Consider the following 14,041-nt stretch of genomic DNA (forward strand, 5'->3'; position numbering starts at 1 on the left):
TCATAATATTTTGTATCCGTTCGGGCTCATTCTCATGAGGGCTACTTCCCATTTTAACTAATATTTTACCCGTTAGTGTAACTAGCTCGATCTATGAGAATTGTGTCTTATTTTCTTTCCAGTTTAGACTTCTGATTCGGATAACAAATGAGAAGCAGATGCTTATAAACATGCATATCTACATTTTAACAACTGTCTTTCTAATGAAGGAAATCCAAATTCAGTTGAAAGAAATTGTACTTGATCCATGATACTTTATTCCAAAGCTAAAGGATTTGATAATCCATTCTTCGTAAAGAGGAAATATCTCCAATGTGCATCTTCTGCCAACGTAAGTTTTTAACAGAAACTTTTCTGTACTTGTATTAAGTATTAGATTTTGGAGTTTGAGTTCTAATAAAGATATCGAAAAAATCCCAAAGGATATATAATTTGAATGTAAAAATTTTACAAAAAAATAACTCTTTATTTATATCTTTATGTTTATAACATACACATTTCTGTACATGTATTAAGTATTACATATTTGTTGCGAATTTACAGTTTTAAATGGAGGTATGTTTCAAATTTCAAGTATTCTGTATTAAATATTAGACATTTACAGTTTGAGTTCTAATTAAGATATCAAAAAAAGTTTCCATATTCAATTATTTGAATTTTTATAGCAAACCATTCGTGTCGTATATCGTTAAAGAGAGAATTCCGAATACATTCTAATAATGTAAACCACATTGATGTAGGATAAATACATTTGATGTTAGGACTGGAGTTTTTTTCAAAAAAGGGACAGGTGTACCATTTTGGGTGGTTGATTTTAAACGTGAAAAATATCAATTTTCAAAATTTTCAAAAAATTCAAACGGGCATTGAAAAAATTAATAGGTTTTGATAGACACCAAAATCAAATAAATCGGATAATAAATGGCGAACTTATTAAATTTTAACGAAAATGCACCACTCTCAGGAAACGGTGAATGCGTCACTTCCGGTTTGAACAATCAAACAATTTATAATTGTTTACTTCATACTGTAATTTCACATGTTATTCATTGGAATATCCAGACGCTAATCGTCATTGAAGTGCGATATTAACTTTGCTGATCAAGCGTCATTTAATCACGTGACACACACTCTTCTTTTACATGGCCGATTTTCATAAATACTACATTTTTTTCAGTATATTCCTGCAAGAATTATCTGAGCGAAATTGAAAAATGAACACAAAGCAAATCAGAAATAAAGATGAAGATTTAGAATTGCAGTGAAAATATTTTTGTGTTGCTCAGAAATTGGTGTAAAATTGTAATTTTCCTGAAAAATCGACTTGGAAACGCACGCCGGTAAAAATTATTTGAAAATATTGTTAAATAGCGAATTCAATTTAACATTTAATGACGTTGGCATGTTATGGTGTGAAATTTTAAAGATTCTTATACGTCAATGTAGTGTTTTTGTCATTTTAGACTTGCAATCGAACTATGAGTACTATTTCTAATGCAGCAGACGATAACTTGCGTGTCCTACTTCACTAGCGCGCCACCTAATGACTGGCCTAGTAATGCCGATACCTCATTGATCGCTGGCCCTTTTAATCGTGTTCGCCCTAGGTCTATTAAACGGGCAATTTCCCGATTTGAACGTTTCGCTTATCCGATAAAATGCTTTGTCAGTAGAAATGTGCCCATCTCCTACACTGTAAATAGGTTTTACAATCTTCCTATCTTGACGTCCTCGATACAAACCTGGTATGTAAACATGCCCACAGCATGATCACGAGAAAGTATTCGTTCGGCATTCCCCAGCAGGTTAGCTAAAGCTTAGCATCAACGTAAGCATTTAAATAGACAAATTTTGTAAGAATTGAAGCATCAAAATAACTAGAAATCAACCTTACCTTGGGCAAAGCTTCAGTCAAAATTGCAAGCGTGTAAAGCGTGATGGTAGTGTATGAGAGTAATGCTAAAGGATAACACTTACTGCTATCTGACTAACTGGGTCTATTAAAAGTTGCATATAGAATAATAATGTATACATGTATGCATACTCAGGTATGAATCCGATATTTATATTATCAGTAACATAACTGAACGCCTGCTTAAAATATGCTTCAATTTTACTTCGTCATATCTGCTGAAATTTACACCTTGACCTGGGATACTTTTACCCCTTGATATCATTGGTTTCATCGATACCAAATTGTTTTTGGTTATTGGTGACCCTGACCTCTCGGTTGAACGTTTCTGTATTTGTGTTTTTTGAACATTTTCTTCACTCAAATTTTGTTTTTAGTCCTTCTTTTTGATTATCGCAGTTGATATTGATATTTCATGTACAATGCGTCTTAAGAGTTTCGAACACGACTGGTTTTGTCCACATAACATTTCTTTCGAGAAGTTCAAATAATAATATGCAACTGGCTCGATCTACGAGAATTGGGTCTTATTGTCTTTCTCGTTGTAGATGCTTATAAACATGTTGCAAATCTACATTTTATCTACACTCTTTATAATGAAGCAATTCCAAATTCAGTTGAAAGAAATTGCACTTGATCCATGGTACTTTATCCAAAAGCTTAAGGATTTGATAATCCTTTCTACAGTCTTTACACTTGATCTGTACTTGATCCATGGTACTTGATCCATAGTAATATATTCAACAAAGTAAGAACGCTTAATGACAATCCATTTTACTTAAATTTACTTATTCTGTATTGAATATTAGACATTTGTAGTTTGATTTCGGGAAGGGAAAAATTTGAGAAAAAATAAAAATAAATAAATGATAAATTAGGGATAAAAACAAAAGACACCGTGGTCAAACAGTTTTGTTATCAATGTTGTATAACATGATAACACCATTTTCCCATGTCACATAACGTTAAAGAGAGAATTACGAATACATTCTAATAATGTAAACCACATTGATGTGGGATGAGTACATTTGATGTAAGGACTGGAGTTTGAAATTTGTTTTCAAAATATTCAAATTCATTTAAAAAAAAAAGAGAAAGGCCATTCCTTTACCTGATTTCAAAATCTGATCTCAGCATTGAAAATGATAGTCATCTTTAAAATGACCGCCCTATTAAAAAAAAAATTAGTTGACTTACGCCTTTTTTTCATGAATGATTTGGGATAAAAAATTGACCCACTAATAACACAAGTCTTGATATGAAGCATTTTCCACTAATTACAATACATTTACATTTAATATATCATACAGCGATGTTGTTCGACATTTAATGTGGATATTCTGGATGAGCTTTACAACTGAAAAACAAAAACATGATTCATTTATAGATACCACTCTCTCTTAAAAATAATAATATAAAAAACTAAATTTTTACTGTGAAAGAGAATAATCAAAAAAAATTCCTTACCTTTCTACTTTAAATAGTTGTAAACTTTTGTTCAAACTTTCTATCTGTTTTACATCAGCTGGGCTTAATTCGAAATCAAAAATCTACAATCAACAATAAATATATTAACAAGAGTATTCACAATTCAATCGGCTCTCCAGTCCTCTTAAACTTGAAGGAGGGTTGGTGAGTGACTGTTTACTATAGAAGATAACATCTAATATTGGAACTGGTTGAAACAAGTCCATGGTCCCTAAGGGGCCTCACCGACAGAAAAAGAAATGGGCCCCACCTTCGTAAGTCAACAGGCCCATTCTATAGTTGAGCTAGTGGTAACTTGTGGGTTGGTGAGTATCTATATCTTGGAAAGTTAGCTTCAAAATAGTGATCTTACAATAATTATGTGTTGATACAAAATCACAAAATGAATGGATATTTTACCTCACTGTTTTCTTTGATCCTTTTAGGGTTCACACTCTTTGGAATAACAAGTATACCTCTCTGAACCATCTGTCTCAGTAAGATCTATAACAATATATATTATTCAACTGAAGTTAATGTCAGGGATACAGTAATCTTAATAATTAATTTAATGGCCGTATATATCTAAATAGCCTCTTTTACTATTTTCTAACATTATATAATAATCAAAGATAGATTCCAACAACAGCGCATTTATTATTGTGCCTGGAAAGGAATGGCGATCCAAGAAAACCCAGAGAGAGGTATCATATGTCCGAAAGAGTAGAATATTATAGTTCAGATTATAGTTACCTGTCCAGCTGACTTTTTGTATTTCTCAGCCAATTTTTTAATGACTGGATCTTGTAATAAAATTGGGTGTTTGTCATCAACACTGGAATATAAAAACGGGTTTACCTTGAGGTAAAAATAATAAATGGCTACACACTGTAATAGTTATTAACTGCACAAAACTTGCCATAAGTTAGGAAACATACATTATTACTATACTCACATATAAGCTGGTCGACCAGGAGATGCAAGAGTTGCGTATGACGTAAGTGTAATTTTGTGCTTTTTACAGACTGTGTATAGTTCATCTTGTGGAAAATAGGCGTGGCACTCGACCTGAAAAACAATCCGTTATAATGCGATTTGCTTTATATATTCCGATTGAGCAAAGTAAATCTATGGGAGTATTAAAGTAGAGTAATGATATTTGTGCACAAGATTAATATTACTGATTCTTCTTTCACCAAGCATGTAATAAACATAGTTAATATCACCTGATTGGTTACTGGTTTAATTTTAGCTTTCTGTACCAGTCTTTCGATCTGTTTAGGACCATAGTTAGATACACCTATAGATTTACATTTACCAGTAGCAACCAGTTTCTCCATATCCTAAAATATAATAGTATGGAATATTTAAATACAATATCTTAAATATTAAAAGCCGTGTCGATTCTAGTTAACTCTGGATCTTTTGATCAGTAATTAACAGGTGAAATTTTAATATTTTAATTACAAGGAATATGTTGTGAGACGCCCTCGGTAACAAATAAGAATAGGGACTGTCGTGATTCAACCTCATACATTGTTTTTGCCTCTTTTGTTTCCAGTTTCCGAATACTGTCTATATCTTTATAGTATTATATGAAAACTAACTTACCGCCCATGATGTTTCAATGGGAATATTTTTGATGGCGGGTGAACCATCAGCTTTTGTTGGAAAAAGACCACTAGAACCAGTATCCTGTAAGATAATGGATATGTATTAAAATCAAAATGAAAATTCTAGTCTTCTGACAACTGAACTATTTCTCCTGTTCCCTGATGATGTTTCCCTGGTAATGATCTTCAACAACTAAACTATTTTTAAACCAATTTGTAAACTGAACGTGTTTGTGTGGCTACGATTTCTTATCTAGAGGAGATAATTTAACTTTGATACACTCACCTCAAATGCCATTGGGTTGTGACACAAAAATAGGTCAATATATCCCAAATTTAGATTATCTAAAGACTTCTTAAAACCTTCTTCTACTTTATCGTGGAATGTTGACCAAAGCTTAAATTAAATAATACACACCATTACATTAATATAACTCATGAATCCATGAATCTTTCTGTCTATGGGAAATAAGGACCTATGATATGGACACTTTCACTGGTCACCAAAATCATCACGTTAACACATTGTATTAAATAGAATTTTACAATCCATTTTTAATTATGATCATATATGCTTGTGAATATCAAAATGAAATTGTCACGTGGCAATTATTTAAGCCCTTTCAGAGATATTGTAATTAGCCAAGCACTTGAATGTTAGAGGATAATGGATATGAACAACACATAAATACGTAGACTACCTTTGTTGTAATAAAGACATCTTCTCTCTCAATTTTACCAGCTTTAATATATTCATTTATAACTTCTCCAATATCGGCTTCATTTCCGTAGGCAAAAGCAGAATCAAAATGGCGATACCCAGCATCTAGAGCAGCTCTGATTGCCGTCTGACATTCCTCTTTCGTACTCTTCAAAAGAAAAAAGACAAGTTGACCTACAAAATGACCCTTCATTCTTTACTGACCTATATTGTACTACGTATATCATATTATGTATGTATTAATACAAGACAATGAACATCAAAACAACCAATCCTCGACACACTTTTCCTTCATACATAAACTATACATCAAACATGTTCTTAGGGGATCACGAATAATGTTATTCTTACCTGCCAAGTACCAAGTCCAAATTGTGGAAATTTAACACCGTTATTAAATGTTATAAACGGCCCAACCATTGCCATTGTTGAATTTATCAATTATGTAATTGAACTGAAATATAGAGTGAACATTTGTACCGAATGAACTTCTGATTGGGCTTCTGAATAGGCAGCTTGTGGCACGGCTTCAATGCCAAAATCACAGAACAGGGATAAAAACTACGGACAAACGTGGTCCTAGAATAAATAGAGGCACAGAAGACCAAGTCATCCTTCGTACATCTATAATACTATCCACACACGTAACAATGTTACCCGGATTCCATTCAGATAGCATTTCTTTATAAGATTTATAAATAATATAGTAAATTAAAACGCTTCCTACACGAATCTCTTGTCATTAAATAGTGAAAAAAGGAGAATAATGATGAGATCCGAAAAGAGCATGATGAAAAAAACATAGCCCACATCCAAGTCACAGCCTGTACAATGAGAAGGTACATGCATCATGTAAAAGCGGGTTCAGATCGATCTTGCGAATGATAGAAACTGAGAACTACTAGATTTTCAACAACTGTGTGTAACTGGGAGAATTTTACCAATTGTTGAATTCAATTGCAGTTCTCGTTAGGTGCTGTCGTTCTTTGATAGTCGACCCTGGCGCTCTTAATATGTTACCAGCCAATTGATTGCTGGCTCTTTTATTCGGGTTCTCTCTATAGGTGCTATTAAGCGGGCAATGTCTCGATTAGAAAGCTTCGCATATCCGATAAATGTAGTAGAAATATGCCTCTGCACTGCAAAAACGTTTTACAATCTTGACCTCGATACAAACCGGGCAAAACTTCAGTCAAAATTTGACTATGTAGTATATGTGTGACGGTAGTGAATGAGAGTAATAATAAAGATTAACACTTACCGCTTACAAAGTAACCGGGTCTATTTCTAGTTGCATATAGAATAAGTTCAAATACAGGTATTTATACTCAGGTATGAATCAGCAATTTCTAACAGTGACATTACTGAACGCCTACTTGAAACATATTATTCTTCAATTTTACTTCGTCATGTCTGCTGCAATTTAGACTTTGACCTGGGATACTTTTACCCCTTGACATTCCCATGAAAATCATTTGTTTCATCGATACCAAATTTGTATTGTTTATTGGTAACCCTGACCTCCCGGAACGTTTCTGTATTTGTGTTTTTGAACATTTTCTTCACTCAAATTTTTTGTTTAGTCCTTCTTTTTGAATATTGCAGAGGAAGGGATATCGATAGATCAAATTGCATGTACAAGGGCATGTAAAGGGCTTCGAACGCGGCTGGTTTTGTACACATAACATTCTTTCGAGATGTTCAAATAATAATGCATTATTTCTTACATTATATGAGCACAGAATTGAAATTTAGGGGAACAGAGTCTCGGAGCAAAGCACCTGCCAACAGCAATTACCAATATAGCGAACAGAGTATGTTTATGATTAACTTTGATTAAACAAGGGATCAACAAGGGATTCACAGCACCATATTTAAAAGGGACTTATATATGAAGTTCAATACATCAGGCAGGATATAATACAGCATTAATCATTAGGAGCATTACATTTTAAAATATAACCTTGATAATAATTGTAAAAGACTTATAATAACAGCAAAATAGAGGAATATAAATTATTATACATCATATGAATAAAAATAATAGTCTTTTTGTGAAATGAATTCAAAAAGGCATACCCGAGTCCTGCAAAGCATTATCTGATCTGACTATGGCCTCGGATGAAGGCTGGTGTAATAGAATCAAAATCAACAATAGAAGCAAAAACTCCCTTATCTTTACTTATGGTGATTGTTAAACCCTACTATACACATTATCTCATGGGTATTAAAAATTGTCATTAATCATACTGGCATATTTTACAATCTAACCGTAGCACCATTATCCACAAATACTTATTGCACTGTACTCGTTTTGCTATGAATAAAAATGATGTAATAAAATGAAATTATTGATATATTGGGGTAATTTTAATAGAGGTAATTTCTTATGTATATTTGTTCCCAGATTGTCTCGAATCATCTGACGACATAACACTTTTAAAGTTGGATACCTTCCATAATCTATGTTTTCACATTTCAGAGATTGTATACCAAATTCTGATAAGATCTGAGCCACATGATGCTGTCTGTCGGGAGATTCATTAACCACGTGACTTCCTCTTTCACATTTATCACATTGATACGCATCCTCACCAACATGTATCTCCTCAATTTGGAACCCTCTTAAACTACAGTTCATGTACAGCAATACCTCGACATAATCCCAACACTGTCGTTGATAACAACACTGAACCAGGGCGAATCCTGCGCGATCTTTCATGTTTATATTTGCTCCATAATGCACCAACAAATTGACAATATCTTTAAACTTGGTGACATCCGGTAAATGTTCATCCTCGTCGTCTAATTCGCCGTCCCAAGTCCAGGAATAGAGTGTATATCTCTGCTTTAATTTCACAAGTCTATGTAATACAGTGTCACCTTCTATATCTATTTTATTGACATCAGCTCCATGTTCTAATAGTAGCTTCATGGATTTTATATCAGCCCCGGAAGCTGCTAAGTGTAATGCGGTATCTTTATATCGTAAATTTTGAAGATTTACATTGGCACCATACTTCAATAATAATTCATTTAACTTATATCTCGCTTTTTCCATTTTCAGATTAAATGGTGAGGTAGGATCATTTTGAGTGTAATCAATAATATCTAAAGGAGAATTACCTTCTATGTCTGCACAATTGACATTAGCACCGGCTTCTAGTAGTTTTTTAACTATGCTGTACGGAAATTCATTCTGTTTATCTGCAGTGGTATCATGTATATGTCGACTTCTCCACCAACTTTTGTTATTTACCCATGATATTGCATACATTAAAGGTGTTGTATAATGATGGTTAGACACCATGTTTGGGTCCGCGCCATATTCCAGTAATAAATCAACAGCGGATGGTACTTGTTCTATGGCATACTGAAGATATGGTAAGCCGGAGTTCACATTATTTATCTTAGCTTCCAGCATAGCCCGTACTAATTCCAAATCGTTCATACGTAATGTATACATAAGAGTACTGTCATAGTTAAATTTCTCACTATTTACCCCCTGTGATACCAGATACTGAATGCATTCTATCTTTTCTTCGATTGTCCTATTAACACGATACAGACTGCTATCTAAGCAGTATTTCATGGCTACTTTAAGAACAGTTGCTCTATTCACACGATGCTTTATTTTTGGAACAAGTTCCTTCAACGCACTACACTTTAACAAAGCAGCATTTTCAAGGATATGAAATGCAACATCTTTAGCAAATCGTTTTACAGTAACGTGGTTCAATACATTACCGAAATGTCTTTCCAACTGATATGCATGCTGGGTTAAAGCTGAATCGGAATCTTTTGTTGATGGCGTCTCCTTCTCCCCCGTGTTTTTTCTGCTACCTTTCATCTTGACTTACTGTAATAAAAAAAAGTAGGAATTAACTCAAACAATATTCTAACATTTATTATCATCTATAACATAACTGTCAACGATTTTCGTCACCGTTAATTAGTTCTTAAAACTTTTGTTTTCGTGGCGACATTACCATAAAATGTCAAAGAAAGCCTAACGATGACGTGCCGGGAAACAGGTAAAGTTTGTGACTTCCCTTGGACAGAGCCGTATATAGAGAGAGTCTGGCCAACTCGCCGCCCTGAACCATGATTGGCGCAGAGCGGTCACGTGATTGAAGGCCGCCATATTGTTACCCTTCCCGTGACGTTTAGGCGTAGATGCCTGGGTATTCTTTACGTTGTTTAAGCCTAATTCCTGGTCTTGTCTGGCAACAGAATGCCTCGATGTGTGGCATAGAAATGCTCTGTCAAATCTGGAGGAGGTATAGTGATGCACAGGTTCCCTAAGGATAAAAGGAGACGCAGAGAATGGAAGTAAAGGTCAAACGATCCGACTGGACTCCCCACGACAACTCTTTTCTATGCGATGTAAGTACATTCGATGATTTCAGGGGTTTTGCAAATTGTGTTATGTTCACGTCTAAAAACTGGATATAATAGATATGGAAACTTTGTGAGAGGGTTTCTTTCCACGCACTGGCTATCTAAGCCTAGGCCTAGACGAGGAGCATGCACTATGGCTTCTGAGACACTGTCAACAACATTTATAGGCCTACACTTAATCGATCGATTTATGTTTTTCTATAAATGTGAAATACTAAGACTATTTACTTATTTAGTATTTAGTATTATTTACTTCCAATCACCAAAACAAACAGTAGAATTTAAAGGTGTGCGCCATATTGGTGCTTGTACGGTGAGGCAAGAGGCCATGGCTCCTAATTCTAATATTTGTGCTGGTCCTGATTTCCCCCCCCCCACCACCACCCTTCGCCCTATCAATATCATTGATTTCCTAAATGCCTATCAGTATTACCCCACCCCCTTTAGAGATCAAACGAAACGCCACCATTGTTTATGTTATTTCATTATTGACATTCGCAGAAAAATATGGAAGGGCAATGTAGACTGTGGGTCTAGACTATAATGTGAACACTAAGTCTTTTGGGCCAGTCACTTGTGTAAATTTTGGTTTCTCTTCCAGAATCACTTCGACGACAGTCAAAGAGAAACAGATCACCTGGACAACAGCCGACAGCTGAAGCAAAATGGTTTCAAAGCTGAAATGATGATTATTGAGTGGTGTGATATAACTTTCATGCCTTCATGACATAAAATAAATTGTGCTGATTGAAATTGAATAATGAGCCTTTTTCTGTTCAGGCCCACAAGTAAAAGAGACAGGGGTGGGGAGTGGGGTGGGGCGGCGCCTCCCTTGAATTATTTTCGCCCCCACTGCAAAATTCAAACAAGTTCTCAATTGAAGCTGAAATCAGTCTCTATCAGCTAATCCAGCCTCCGTGCAAATGCATTCGCCCCTCTTGGCACATTGGTTTTTGTTTTTGTATAGACATACCAAATTTTATCAAAATCGGTTAAAAACTGTAAATTCTAGAGAGTTTACGAGGGATAACGTCGGCCGCCTTGTAGCTATGAGAGGGTAACAAGATGACGCCTTGTGACGTAGTTGGCCAGACTCTCTCTATATACGGCTCTGCCCTTGGAGACTCTAGCAATTTGTGGTCTGACGTCAAGCGCTGATTTGATAACCTCCCTTGTCACACTCACACTATGTTCGTGTTTTGTTCCGCTAGTGAGACGACGCTTGTGTCGAACATAACACAGAAGTAGGCCACATAAACATTTGTCGATTATCATCATTTGGTTGAAGTTAGTCGAGATTTTAAGGCTTTAGGCAGAGTATAGTTTACTGTCAATATACAGCGCTATCATTACAGCACTGAGCAACGTTCCACCCATACAACAGAAGGTGGGATGAGTTTTTAACACCTGAGAGATTCCATATAAATAACCACGGTGTAGCCAAGGCCTACTACAAGTACAACTACATATGGTTTCAGAATAATATATTTATACTCAATGTATAGGCCTATTTACCTATTATATTATATTTTTAAGATCTCAATTAAAATTGTTCTAAGATAACACAAGATAGTCTCCGAATCGGCAATCACTGACACTAAACGGTCGAATCTAGTTTCAAATCTTACCTAAACTGCTATTATTAGTTCTTATCATAGGACATCCGTTGGTATATAACCTCGATCCCCTTAAATTGTTTTCCCTGAAAAGTAATGATGTTTCTTATTTTATTTCTTTCTTTCATCATATATATAAATTATTACCGGATATTGTGAAGTCGGTTGCATTCGATTCGCTGTTCTGCACCACGTTCTATAAACATTAAAACGTGTTACTTCCCCTTAATCATTGGGGTTTTTTTTATTCTGTCAGAAAATATTAATTGATTTACTCCACATAATATTTGAATATCATCTGTTTTCCAAATTCCACCTTCCTGGTACAACGGAAATCTCATTATAACCCATATCTCAAATGAAAATCTGATTAATATTTTTAAGTGTCTGGTCACAGACCTACATGTTATTATGGTGAAACTCGGAAGAAGACCACTGCCGCACAATACATCAGCTTTTACAGAGAAATACTATTTCCACAATTGAATACACTTTCCTGCATCCGGTTATTTTCCAATCGTACTTAAACTAAAATTTGGATTACTGGGATAGAAATATATGCAGGATATCCTATGTTAAAATCCACGGACCCCCACTCATCTAGTTGAGCCACCGATAAAAACCCAAGAGGACATGGTCACCACACCCACTCCTAAAAAAAACATCAACTCATGATAAGAACATTGTATTATGCAATTATGAATTCTGGCTTTGGGAATAGGGTGCTCTGTGTAAAGTTATTGAATCGAGTCAGAATTATAAATAACATTATGACATTTATTTACATTTTTACATTGTCTCAATATACATAATAATCATTACGTAAAATAGTAATGATAAATGATAATATTTACAATAGAGATTATAATAAACTTGCAGCCCTTCTTTCATCACAAGAGGTCAAACCAAGGGTTCTTCTACAATGTGTTTTGCAAGATATAAGACGTTGTAAAGCGTTTTTAAATTGGCCTTGGCCAAATAAAGAAAGAAATGGAAATGACGTGTGCAAATTTCAGTCGAGATCTGTAAAAGCTCCACTTAAAGTTGATAAGATTAACTTAAATACAGAAAAATGCTCTTAGGAGTGTCTTAAAGCTCGTTTTCAAACGTATCGGTTAAGTAATGAAAACTGTGCTATAAATAATACTTTTCACTACTGCTTCTTCTGTTTTATACTAATAACAAAAATAGCAAAGTCTATTTTAATTTGTAATTGGTGGATGTAATTGATTTCCAATCACAAGATACCAGTGGAACATATCATTTGTAGTATTGATGGGTACGATACAAACTGCTATGACAATGTAGAATTAAACAAACTACAACTGAGATTCATCTAAATGGGAATAGCTATATATATGCAGAAATGAAACAAATGTTAAAATGTATACAGGAAATGACGACGATAAAGAATATAAACATAAAAAACCTGGGGACTACGGAATTTTCTCTAAAATCGGTCAAAAATATTAATTCACAGATTAACATGTGTTGTCATACTGTATTATACATAAAATGTCTGCTGTTTCATGCAGGCGTTAAAAGACTTTTGTGTATTAATAGATTTGAACGATTCAACTTTACAATTGTACTCTGAGGCCAAGTGAGTATTATAAGACTAGATTAAATTGGCAATAAACATACCTACAATAATAGTCATTGTAATAAACTATACAAGCTTATAAACATACATCTTCAGTTTCCGTTCCTTTATCCTTATGTATGAATTTTGTACGACGTAAGTAAGAAACAGAAAAAAATGAACGTTGTGTTTTTAATTAGATTGACAATGATCTCAAGATAAGATATTAACTATCGTATTTCTTTTAACATTGGTCTCCTAATAGGAGACTCCTAAACCGTTACACGACATGCACATGATTTTGCCTGTCTCATATTGTGATATTATTCTCCATTAGTTCCCATTTACTGACGTAATTCTAAGTTCATGATGTTGGAAACATGTATAAAACAAGAAGATGTTAGTCTTGTATCACAATCTATATAACCAATTTGAATATTGATATGAATTTGATTGTTTCAGAAACACATTTTTCAACAAGGACTGCTAGTCAACAAAAATCATTGAATTTGCATTAAATGTTTGAATCGCACAGTTCTTTTAATTTTGAAGCTTTCCTGAATGTATTAGTGTGGAACTTACGTTAAGAATCTAAAACTAATGGGATTTGAAACATCACGTGACAGTTGTCTGTTATATAATACAGTTACGAAAATAGAAAGTATATCACTTCCTGTGGATGCCAATCTTTCGCCATTGTTAATTTAATGTCTGATATCTCTGTGAAAC

At 34.3% G+C, this 14,041-nt stretch overlaps 2 protein-coding genes across 2 annotated transcripts; both read right to left on the reverse strand.

Annotated features, from left to right (window-relative positions):
* Window positions 1-3,375: 3,375 nt before the first annotated feature.
* LOTGIDRAFT_114173 (hypothetical protein) lies at window positions 3,376-6,139 on the reverse strand (the record flags this gene model as incomplete). Its single annotated transcript, XM_009052332.1, has 9 exons — window positions 3,376-3,462; window positions 3,800-3,883; window positions 4,133-4,214; window positions 4,335-4,447; window positions 4,606-4,722; window positions 4,991-5,074; window positions 5,279-5,389; window positions 5,694-5,861; window positions 6,065-6,139. The coding sequence occupies 9 exons, from the start codon at window positions 6,137-6,139 to the stop codon at window positions 3,376-3,378; spliced, it is 921 nt and encodes a 306-aa protein (XP_009050580.1).
* Window positions 6,140-8,030: 1,891 nt separating this feature from the next.
* LOTGIDRAFT_158922 (hypothetical protein) lies at window positions 8,031-9,563 on the reverse strand (the record flags this gene model as incomplete). Its single annotated transcript, XM_009052333.1, has 1 exon — window positions 8,031-9,563. One exon carries the CDS (start codon window positions 9,561-9,563, stop codon window positions 8,031-8,033), a length of 1,533 nt encoding a protein of 510 aa, XP_009050581.1.
* Between the last annotated feature and the right edge of the window lie 4,478 nt (window positions 9,564-14,041).

The sequence above is a fragment of the Lottia gigantea genome, assembly GCF_000327385.1.
Source record: "Lottia gigantea unplaced genomic scaffold LOTGIsca_18, whole genome shotgun sequence".
Classification (NCBI taxonomy): domain Eukaryota; kingdom Metazoa; phylum Mollusca; class Gastropoda; family Lottiidae; genus Lottia; species Lottia gigantea.